Source organism: Chelonoidis abingdonii, chromosome 2 (genome assembly GCF_003597395.2).
Source record: "Chelonoidis abingdonii isolate Lonesome George chromosome 2, CheloAbing_2.0, whole genome shotgun sequence".
Lineage (NCBI taxonomy): Eukaryota > Metazoa > Chordata > Testudines > Testudinidae > Chelonoidis > Chelonoidis abingdonii.
The window spans coordinates 176151745-176163356 of record NC_133770.1 but is presented as its reverse complement, the minus strand read 5'-3'; the positions used below and the strand labels follow the sequence as shown (position 1 = coordinate 176163356).

The 11612-nt window shown below is 46.8% G+C and overlaps 1 protein-coding gene across 1 annotated transcript; it reads left to right on the top strand.

Moving 5' to 3' along the window:
- The first annotated feature begins 2247 nt into the window (after positions 1–2247).
- On the top strand, positions 2248–4380 carry FOXC1 (forkhead box C1). Its single transcript, XM_032792442.1, has one exon. It carries the CDS (start codon positions 2248–2250, stop codon positions 3838–3840), a length of 1593 nt encoding a protein of 530 aa, XP_032648333.1. The 3' UTR covers positions 3841–4380.
- The last annotated feature ends 7232 nt before the right edge of the window (positions 4381–11612 follow it).

Genomic DNA, 11612 nt, shown 5'->3' with positions numbered 1-11612 from the left:
ATCGTCAGCGTGAAAGTTTGTCACAAACCCAGGGGAGTGTGAAACTCATCTCTCACAAAACACACGTACTCAATACAATTTTTTCCCTAACAAGTTCCCAAACGTCTGCACTTCAGCTTGTTCCTATCAGCTGACCCGCTATTAACTGCAATGAGATTGTAGAGGTAAAAAGCGGCAGGCTAAAAAAAGGGGGTGCAGGACTGGATTTCAGTTCAACTAGTATCTTTAACAGCTGTCATTGTTCAACGCGCAAGAAACTAACCATTTCCATTAACAATTTTCAAAAGTAAGAAAAATTCTCCTCCTCGGGCTTAAATCCACTTCAAATGTTAATCCAAACATTTCTTTACAGCACAAATATTATCTTAGCCATTTAAAAAGAGTTGATCTTAGAAGAAATTAAGTCCATATAGTCGAACCGTTAAACAATTTTGAACGCACTTATTTTTCTCTTGTCAACAACACACCTGTTATGCCGCTGATTCCGCGGTCTGAAGTAGTTTTCATACAAAAGTATGCTCGCTCGAGCTCTCTTTCTCTCTCTCTCTCTCCCTCAAAAAAGCGGGGGAGCTTAACCTATCACACCCCAGCAAGTCTGTAAAAGATTACCTGAACAAGCCGGTTACAGGCAAGTATAAAGACATCTGTCTGTGTTTATAAACAGCACAGGCAGCAGGCGCTTTCTTTGCAAACTGACAGAGGAAAGCCCTTCGTGGCTGATTAATAAAAAGGAGCTTTGCAGGACTCGTCAAAAGCTTGTCAAATGGAAGAATGGAATCCCTTCAGAAACGTTTGGTCAGGCAACTGCCTGTAAGGAGATTGGTGCTGGTGAGGAGTGGGTCTCTCTCTCTCTTCCCCCATCCCCTTTCTCCCCTTTATCCTGCCTGGTGTGAAGATGGGGGTGGGTGGGTAACACCGATCTTCCTTTGCCATGGAGAGCCGCTAGTGAGCTCTGAGCGCCTATATACGTGTGGACGTTATCTATGTCTAGCTCGCTCTGAAGAAGGTAAATGTATAAGAAGGGGAGGAGGGTGTTTGAGAGGCGAGGAACATATATCTGTATACGTGAGCAAAGGCTGTTGAGAGTGCGGGCAGAGGAACCATCTGTATCTGGGTGCATGTGAAAAGTTGTGTCCTCCGAGACAATATATCTGCACATAGGACTAGGCCAGGAGTTCTCAAACTGGGGGTTGGGACCCCTCAGGGGATCCTGAGGTTATTACATGGGGGTGTCGAGCTGTCAGCCTCCACCCCAAACCCCGCTTTGCCTCCAGCTTTTATAATGGTATTAAATATATTTAAAAATGTTTTTAATTGCTATGGGGGGGTCGCACTCAGAGGCTTGCTATGTGAAAGGGGTCACCCGTACAAAAGTCTGAGAACCACTGGACTAAGCAAATGTGTTGAGAGAAATATATAGGTATGAATGCAAGATCTGTATAGGAATGTGTGTGTCTATTTAATGTGTGCATTTGCAGGCCGGTGTGGGTGGATAATTATGTGAGCTCTACTCTGTATGTGAAAGAGGGAGAAAGGCTGTGCCATGCGTGGAGAGCGAGCGGTACTTGCTTATGCGGGAGAGTGTGGGCGAGTGTGTGTGGCCAGTCCCAAAGCTGGAACCCTTGGGGCTGCTGCTGCTCCAGTGTCCCCCCCTTTCCTCATTCACAGCCCGGCTCTCCCTTCTCATTGGCCGTCCGGCCTCGGCAGGGCGGAGCTCCGCAGCCGGAGGAGAAAAAAAACAGTAAGTGCGTAAAAAAGTCCTCGCCTTGGTGACGGATGCTCAAAAGTTCAGAAGTTTTTCCAATGCTTCCAAAAGCTGCCCGCGACCGAAAAAGAGACTGAAAAAAAACACCCACCCAAACCCAAGTTGACATCGGTGGACCTGGAAGGTGGATATTTGTAAATTCCCCTTAGAAAGAAACAACCACTGTTGTCCCCTCCTGGGCAGAGACAACTTGTTGCCGATCGCGGTGGAACCAGGCGCTGGGAGCCGCTCGGCCCAGGGCGTTTGTTTTGGCATTTGGAAGTGGCTTTCTCCGCGGCGAGTACTGGTGTGGAGTGCGGGGCTTTTGCTGGTGCCTTTTACCGGCCGAAGAAGAGGAGGCTTCTCCCCCCCCCTCCGTTTGTGCGAGGCCGGGAGGGAGACTGATCGCCGGCTGGACCTCGGTCTGGAGGGGCTGGGGGGGGAGGGAGGGAGGGAAAGTTGTTTGGTCCGGCGGGGAGGGTGGGGGAAACTGACGGGAGGACATGCAGGCTCGCTACTCCGTGTCCAGTCCCAACTCGCTGGGAGTCGTGCCTTACCTCGGCGGGGAGCAGAGCTACTACCGGGCCGCTGCGGGAGGGGGCTACACCGCCATGCCGGCCCCTATGAGCATGTACTCGCACCCGGCCCACGAACAGTACCCGGCCGGCATGGCCAGAGCCTACGGCCCTTACACCCCGCAGCCGCAGCCCAAGGATATGGTGAAGCCCCCCTACAGCTACATCGCCCTCATCGCCATGGCCATCGCGCACGCCCCGGAGCGGCGGCTCACGCTGGGCGGCATCTACCGCTTCATCACCGAGCGCTTCCCCTTCTACCGGGACAACAAGCAGGGCTGGCAGAACAGCATCCGCCACAACCTCTCGCTCAACGAGTGCTTCGTCAAGGTGCCCCGGGACGACAAGAAGCCGGGCAAGGGCAGCTACTGGACGCTGGACCCGGACTCCTACAACATGTTCGAGAACGGCAGCTTCCTGCGGCGGAGGCGGCGCTTCAAGAAGAAAGACGCCGTCAAGGACAAGGAGGAGAAGGACCGGCTGCACCTCAAGGAGCAGCCCCAGCCCCGGCAGCACCCGCAGGCTGAGCAGGAGGGCGGCGGGGCTGGGGGCGCGGCGGGGAGCGGGGCGGGCCCGCAGCAGCCGCCGCCGGTCCGCATCCAGGACATTAAGACCGAGAACGGCACCGCGTCCCCCCCGCAGGCCGGCTCGCCTCCTGGCGGGGGAGCGGCCGCCCTCAGCAGCGCAGTGCCCAAGATCGAGAGCCCGGACAGCAGCAGCAGCCTGTCCAGCGGCAGCAGCCCCCGCAGCAGCCTCCCCTCCAGCCGCTCGCTCAGCCTGGAGGCACCCGACCCGCAGCACCAGCCGCACCACAGCCAAGGCTTCAGCGTGGACAACATCATGACCTCGCTGCGGGGCTCGCCCCAGGGCGCCAGCGAGCTCGGCTCCAGCCTCCTCGCCGCCTCCTCCGCCTCCTCCTCCGCCACCTCGGTCCGCACTGGCATCCCCCCCGCGGTGGCCCTCGGCAGCTACTCCCCAGGCCAGGGCTCCCTCTACAGCTCGCCCTGCAGCCAGGGCGCCAACCCGGGCAGCGGGGCCGCGGCCGGGGGCACCTACCACTGCAACATGCAAGCCATGAGCCTGTACGCCGCGGCCGCCGCCGCCGGGGGAGGCGAGCGGGGCGGCCACCTGGGCAGCAGCGCGGCCAGCCCGGTGGAAGACCCCCTGCCCGACTACACCCTGCCCAGCAGCAGCAGCGCCTCCTCGCTGAGCCACGGCAGCTTGAGCACGGCAGCCGGCCACCAGGAGGGGCACCACGCCGCGCACCAGGGGCGCCTGGCCTCCTGGTACCTGAACCAAGCCACAGCGGCGGGAGACCTGGGCCACTTGGCCAGCGCCGCCGGCTACCCCGGCCAGCAGCAGAACTTCCACGCGGTGCGGGAGATGTTCGAGTCCCAGCGGCTGGGCTTGAATAACTCGCCGGTGAACGGGAATAGCAGCAGCTGTCAGATGGCCTTTCCCTCCGGCCAGTCTCTCTACCGCACCTCGGGGGCCTTCGTGTATGACTGCAGCAAGTTCTGACCCAGAGCAGGCCCCCACCCCACCCCGAACAACACAGCAACCAGGCTAGCCTTCAAGCAAGGACTGGATCGTTTCTTTAACAAATCAAGCCGCCTCCTGCAAGCAGCGAACTCTCACGTAGTTTGTACAGAGACAGCCCCAAAAACAAATATAAATATAAAAACTAAGTCATGCCTTGGTGTGTTAAAAGGACAGTGTTACTCCAAATAACACGTAAGTTTTTTTATGGCTTTTGAGAAATACTCTCCTCCCTCCCCCATCTCATAAGGGTTTATTGTGCCCTGTGTTTAAAAGAGGATAAAAATATGCAGTATAGATTACAAGCTCCTCCCCTCCCCCGAAGGACTTGTTTGAAAATGTAAATTGCGACATAGTAATTTATTTTTAATTTGTAGTTGGATGTTGTGGACCAAACGCCAGAAAGTGTTTTCCCCCCGAAAACGGACATTACAATTGCCTGAAACGTTGATATTTTTCTTCATTACATATAAAAAGGGAAACTGTATTAATCTTATTCTATCGATTTTTTTCTTGAAAAATATTCTGAGGTATTGCATTGTTTGTTTATTAATAAATTACCATTCAGTTGGAATACGTGACACGTCTGGATACTTTCATACATTTTTTTTTAAATCAAAGACTTCATGGCTAACGTTGGCGATGGAACAACTCGTTCCCTTCCGCACAAATCCCAGCGACCGCTTAGAAACTGCCAGCTCGGCCTTTTTCACTCTCTTCTGCAATATGTTCCACTTAGTCAGCTTGCTTTATCCGCTAGGAAAAAAAAATACTTTCCCGTGGCAGATGTAACTTGGCAAATACACGAACACGTTTTCTTAGCACTGATTAGACAGGACCTGGGAAATATTTGACCATACATAATAGTATTACAATATTCTGTATTTAATATATGCCTCTATTATAGAGATCTTAAATACTGACTTCTATATATGCAATTTTCCCTCTGGGTAGTGTGTGTGTCTGTATGTATACACACACACACACACACTTGTATCTAATCGACATACTACAGATTTTATATAGGAGACACTCTATAATATCTCTAAATGTAATGAAAGAATATAAAAGATCTGTGCTGTATAGAATTAATATATATATACACACACACAGTAAACAAGTTATGTAATACACATTTTAAAAGTACATTTTTAATCCTTTGTTTTATAAAATTAAGCCGTTATGTTTAAAAAAAAAAATTCCCTTCCCTTTCCTGCCAACCTCAGCCCAAAGCTTTGCCTTTTTTTTCTTTTTCTTTATATAAAGAACGTTGCAGATTTGTTGGAAATAACTAGCTGCTCATCTGAAAAAAATGATGTTAGGAGGGCTTTGTATGGGAGAGTTGTTCTTACTTATTTTTTTCTTTCTGACCCACCATTTCTTTCGTTCTTAATTCAGAAGAAAATACCAGGGTAGATGACTATTCCAGAGGGTGATACCTTGTCAGATAAAGAATCTCGCCTTCTGGACAATTTACAATTAGATCTTAGGGGCAGTCAGGATCACCTTCTCCCTTTGTAAATAACTAAGAAAATGTAATAAATTCATTAGCTTAGAATGAGCCGCCCTGTCAGTCAGACTTTGGAAGACGATTATTTGATTGCAGTTATTTAGGGCCTAAAGTTTGCTTTAGATAATACAGTTTCCTATCAGCCGTTCTTATCTAAAGGCAACACTTAGCAGTAATTGCCGTTGCATTGTTAGAGATTACACTGTAAATAAACACAAGGTAATTTCAGTAAAATCTTTTTATGTGGCTTCTGGGTCGCCTTTCCAAAGCAATAATCTAAAATTCAGAAACTGTTATATACAGCTCGGATAAACGGTTCGATTTTTTTTTCGCATAAAAGTGGTTTGGAATATATTTAATACAGCCTCCGACACGCTTATCCCCCCCCCCATCCTTTACTGGCTCTAAACAGCTATTGTGTCTATATTTACCCAATATAGTTTAGTCGATAAAGATGAAATTGAGATAAAAAGGTTTTGTTTGTTGTAAAGCACAGAAACAATCTAACCTGTCATTTATTTTTCCCCATCAGAAGCGATACAAAATGTTGCACAGCAAAATTCCTCCGCTTGTTAACTTTATTACTCAGACAGTGACGCTTACTAATTTTTGGATGGGGGTAGCTTGATGTTTAAGCACCCCCAAGGCTTTAAACAGGTGCGGATTATTTCGTGACATAAATATCTTTATATTTGTAGCCTAGGCTGACCAGAATGAGATCAGTCCTTGGAGAAAGAGATTCTTTGACTTGCTTAGAAATGGAGGGATATTTCTACTCTAGCTTTTCAGCTCTTTCTGTTTTAAAAACAGATCAGAAGCATGGCGGCATCAGCAAAACTGTGTTTACCATGGAGCTGTCTGTATGGTAATTTCTTTGACTTTTTCCATTTAATTAAGTTAATTATAGACTGTAGCGAGATAATTGTCCGTGCCATTTGTCTGTTAGACTCTCTTGCTTGTGATTGCTGTTGTTTTAGTTGGTTAAAACTAGGTTCCAAAGTCTTGAGTTGTTGTCTCAGCGGTCTGCAAAAATAAAATGTTGAGGGGGGAATATATAGCACAGCAAACCAGTGTTAGCTTTGATTGTTTAATCACCCGTTGGATTGCGAGCGGGGTTAGTCGGAGGGGGAGTTTGAACAAGCGTAGGATAATTATTCCTACTGTCAAAGCAGCCCAGGGGCTCTAACAGAGACGACCCGCTTGCCCCATGAGTGGCTAAGCACCAACGCCTGGTGAACAGAACGATGCTCTGTCTCTCACTGTCTCTCTGAAAATTGGCGTTGCTGGCTTCTGTGAGCTGAGCCTGCCTGATCTGGGCTGTTGTTATTAACCATTTACTCATCAATTGCCGCCTTCTTTTGTTGTGAAGACACACGTGGGCTGAGTAGCACAGCCGCAAGTGGAGAAATCAGAGACATTCCATTCTTCACGCCTCACAGATAGTTGGACTTTGCCTTGCGTTCCTAGCAGCCCCCCTTCGTTTAAACAGGGAAAAAAAAAACCCAGGAGCTGATGTTTCAGACGTGTATTCTGTGCTTCTTCTTTGGGCTGTGTGACCTGATTGTGCATTAGATGGTAGCAAATGAAAACATCTCAGTCAGTTATCGGGTATTTCCATTGATTTGTGTGTGCCCGCGCGCAGTTGTAATAAATACGAGGCGCTGGCGGTGTTGCTACAACGCTAAGGCAAATGGCTCTCCCTCATTTCGTTTAGGAAGGAAGAGGTGCATTTGCTAGCCACACACTTTTTGTAAAGCGCAGTAAATGAGAATGTAAATAATATTAGTGGGTGCTTAGAGTCTCCGTGGTAGACAGTGACTCAGAGCAAATTGGCAAAGGTTACCTCCATAGACAGCTAGGTAATAGATGCTCTCCTACTGTTGATCAGCTGTTCTGATACAGCTTTCAACCTAACATTTAGAATAACGATGGGAGGGAGGCAGGGATGTAAAAAGTTGCTTTTGGCCTGTGCTGCGTTGCTGCTGGTAAAGGCTAAAAGGCTCGGAGACGATTGGGAATCTTTGTTAGGAAAGTTTCTGGATTCTGGCAAATGTTGACAGAGGTTCTTCTTTGCAGTTTTCTGCGTTTCCCTCCCTGTAGGCAAACATCTTGCCTTTAGGACATAAACTTCCAGCAGTTCAGAGAGGGAGCCCAGCTCAGAACAAGCGATCACCGTTGACGTTCATTCAACCAATAATAGATTATTTCCCTTCCCCCCACCCCGTGAGAAATAGGAAAAGCAAACCATACATTCTTATTATACACGATAACCACCCAGTAGCGATGGGTCTGACACAAGCTCGAGTAGAAATGAGTATCAAACCCTGTAATGAATTTGCGAGGAACTGGATCCAATGAAGCAGATGAAAGATGCGTCTATGAACCCCTTCCATCTGTGGTGTTAGCCTTCAAACAGAGTGGGCCATATTCTGCACTGACATACATCCCAGGTACCTGCATTAACTTCAGTGGGGGTTGAGTAGGTAAATGGTTAGCTCAATGTTCGTGTCAGTATTTTTAAGTTAAAACTAAATTTGAAACCACTCTTAACTACTTGCTTTTCTCTCGGGGAAAAATTGTTCTTGTTTTTTGACCCTAGACGGTAATGTATTTTAGCTGATTAAATATGATTATTTCCTAATCCGTCAGTTAAACGAAGCCAAAATTAATTTTAAATTCCATTAAATAGAAAGGGAAAATGCTCCTTTCCTAGATAATTTCCCTCTCATCTTTCAAAAAAAAGTTTGTATATTTTTCACATAGAGAAATGGCGTATTTAAATAATTTAAAAGCCTTGTTGAACATATTTACATTTATTTACCCACACATGCCAGGTAAGAGTAAAACTAAACTGGAGGTTATATTTTTGTTCAGGATGCACTATATTTGTTAACATTATCTCAAGGCTTTACTGAATACTCACGAAGTTCAGAAAAATGTTTCAAAGGAAGTTTGAGAATATTTTTTTCCATATGGGAACTTCAACGTCATAATTTTCGCGTGTTATTAGTAACCCCTTGTGGTTTACATCTTATTCAAACCCTTTTTTGTTCCAACAACAATCTCTCTTTTCCTTTGTTCTCTCTTCCCTTCCTCCCCCCCCCCCCACTGCTAAAGCTGAATTAAGCGAACATTCTGTTTATGGAAAGCCACCTCAAGACTTCAATTATTTCGTGTGTTTCAAGTTACACGTTCTAACCTGGGCTCATATTTTGTGGCTAATATTTTTAATGTAACCAATTACTTAGCATTAGGATATAGGAAACAGTGTATTGTTCCGGATAACACCTGGACGCTAGTTATGCATTGAATAAGACAGCATATGTGTCATATGTAGGTGTGAGTGAGAGTGTGTTTACATGACTGTTAGAAATACTTGCTCCCATGGCAGTGTATTGAGTCACAGCGTGCCCTCCAGGTTTATCCAGATTTCATTGATTTTTTTTTTTTTTTTTAGAAGGAGGAACTTCTCATTTAAAATTTCCCCATTGTTTTAGTTGGTTCATTTTTGTTCTCTTTAAGGTTTATTTGTTACTGTTCAGTCCAATGCCGGGTTCTTAACTTCTTATTTTTAAGCCGAGTTCATTAATAAAATAAGTGGGTCAAATAAATTTTGCGATTCTTGGTAGGTGCTTGAAGCATATGTTTGTGTGTGTGTGAGTGACAGAGATGGCACTAGGATATGGCTATATCAGGGCGGGCGCGAGAAACCAGCTAACCAAGAGCTTTGTATACATGAAAAAGCCTAATGTGACCGCTCACCTTTTTCCTGGGTGGAGTAACAGATGTAGTGGAATAGGACCATTTTCTGTGCTGTCCCAGAATCTTCCTCGATCATTTTATCTGTCGCTATTCCAAATAGCCTCTGCCTCTGGCCGCTCACACCAGCTGTCTGTGTGTTTGCAGAGGCTCGAGCTCAGGAGTGTTTTAATGTGCTGGCAAATTCGCACACAGGTAGCGCGGTGATGGGATGAATTTTGTCCCTCCAGCTTCAATTCTGATCAGGCTCATAAAGCCATTCTCTTCTTTCCAAAGTCATAAACAAACGTCGCGTTAGGTCGCGATTGATGGTGTCTCCTGCAGTAAAAGCCGGCCAGGCCAGGAAGGAATAAAATTCAATCAGAGCTGCGGCATCATTTTTCAGGGGGATGGAAAGACAGAAAGGGAGACGAAGGTCAAGGGAGAGGATGTCACCATTTCACAACACACCGGAAGAGGGAAGAGTTAATGAGCTATTGTTTTTATCAAGTGGAGTCTAATTTAATCAAACAATTGCTAGATGAGTGGGGGAGGGGTGGAAGATTAGGCCTGCCAGTTCTAAAATCCCAGCTCTTTGGGTATTAACACCTCTGAGCCCACTCTTACCCGTCTTTACTCCGGTGGGTCCTTTATTCAGTGGGAGCTGAAAGGGTGAGGAACGTGTGGTAGGAGCTTGCAACTCTCTAGTATAAAAGTCTGCCTGTGTTAAAAGTGTATTAATCGCATGTTCCTGGGGAAAATAAGTCTTAATGAGCTAAAGTGTGATGATTTGTGGGGTTAGAAGACTGGATGGGGCTTGTCAGGAATCGTGAAGAACAGTTCAGTGATTGATATAAAGGAGAAAAATCATGTTATAATTTGTTTTTAAATGGCCCACTGGACAAAACAAAACCCTACAGAAATCATGTGAATTGTAAGATTTCTTGGCTTGCTGGTGGAGACACTGCTCCGTTTTTGTTTTCTTTAAAACAGAAGAAAACCTCCACTCCCTTTCACCCTTGTGTTCCTTTAACTATTAACATAATTTTGTATGAGCTGTCCTGGTTTTAGCATGGGTGAGTTGTGGTAGGTTCCGATTTTATATTTGCTCGATCCATTTGACAGAGGCCGTTTGAGCTGCTGGGCCCAGTTTTCCTTCAGTGTCATGCCGGTGTAAACGGAAAGCAGAATTCAGCGCAACCGATTAGAAATAATGGGATGAGGGGGGCTAGTTGAGGGAGACTTTTAAGGGGATATACTGCACAGCCTGTAGTGCAGGCGCCACCGAGTTCAGCACACTTCAGTCTAGGAAAAATCAGTAGAGGACTAACAAACGAGCTGACGGCCCACTTATGGGTTGGTTGGGGTCTTTTTGTTTGTTTGTTTTGTTTTAAAGAAAGATTGAAACGACAAACGTTAGCAAAGCGATTAGGAGTGTAAAATTGAAGAAAATGGACCATATCCGCCTCACTGAAACAAAAAGCTGTGCGCGAAGCATTCTTTCTTTTGTTACATTTATTTCCAGACAGTCTATTAGTTGCTAGGAGGAGACCTTCTGTTCTGTATTATATACATTATATATAATGTGTTTACTTGACTTTTTTTCCTCTAACTGACTTTAAATTTGCTGGCATATTGAGCATATTATGGGAGACTGAGGGCAACTGGAATTCTAAACGCCTGTATAGCGTGCTCGGGTGAGTGCTTACGCACCGATGCCTATGTACATACGTCCAGGCTCTGGGTATGTGTCTCCCGCAGCTTCATCCCAGCGTGGTGGGAGTGAGACACTGCCATTCCAGCCCAGGGAGTCTAGTTCCAGTGCCTGCTTTATTAGCTGTAACAATGACTACAACAATTAGTCTGTTCCTGCCAGAAAGGCGAGATCTCCCGCTCACTTTCCTCTGGACTGAAAGCGGGTTAACGATGTCCAACACACTTATTGCTGCTGCGACAAGACCCGCGTTTCCCTGTTCCGTGGGCGGCCCGCACGCCGGTTTAAAGCTTCCTAGAGCTGCAGCTAGTCTGCAATGCTGCTGAGAAAAAAACAGCCCAGGCAGGGTCCGGGCACACGCTCAATGCGTAGCCTTGTCTCTGAACTCCTGCTCATAGCTGCGGGGATCTCCTTGTGCAGCGGCCCTCTCTGGATTTTCCCATATCCTGACTAGTGTTTTTCCCGGAGAGTAGTGGGGAGAGCAGGAAGAAAATGGTGCGTGTTTACTCTCTGTCGTCTTCCCAAATCAGACACGTAGGGCTCTCTATTTTGCAACTTGTCTTCTTTAGTTTTGTGCAAAAGAACAAATGCATGTCTCAGCCACTTCTGCCTGCAAAGGCCACAGCTTGTAGGTCGCCGGCTGGATGGGAATTGGGTGGTCGGCAATTTTTTTGCCCCCTAAATAAACACAGCTTGAATCGACTTGGGTGGGCAGAAGAGAACAATTTGTGAGCCAGGGAGCGAGCTCTGGGCAGGCAGTTGGCCCCAGACTTACCTGCTGGAGACTTTCAC

Excerpts from the sequence above, each read along its gene's own strand:
- FOXC1 (XM_032792442.1), top strand. The coding sequence starts at position 2,248 with ATGCAGGCTCGCTACTCCGTGTCCAGTCCCAACTCGCTGGGAGTCGTG.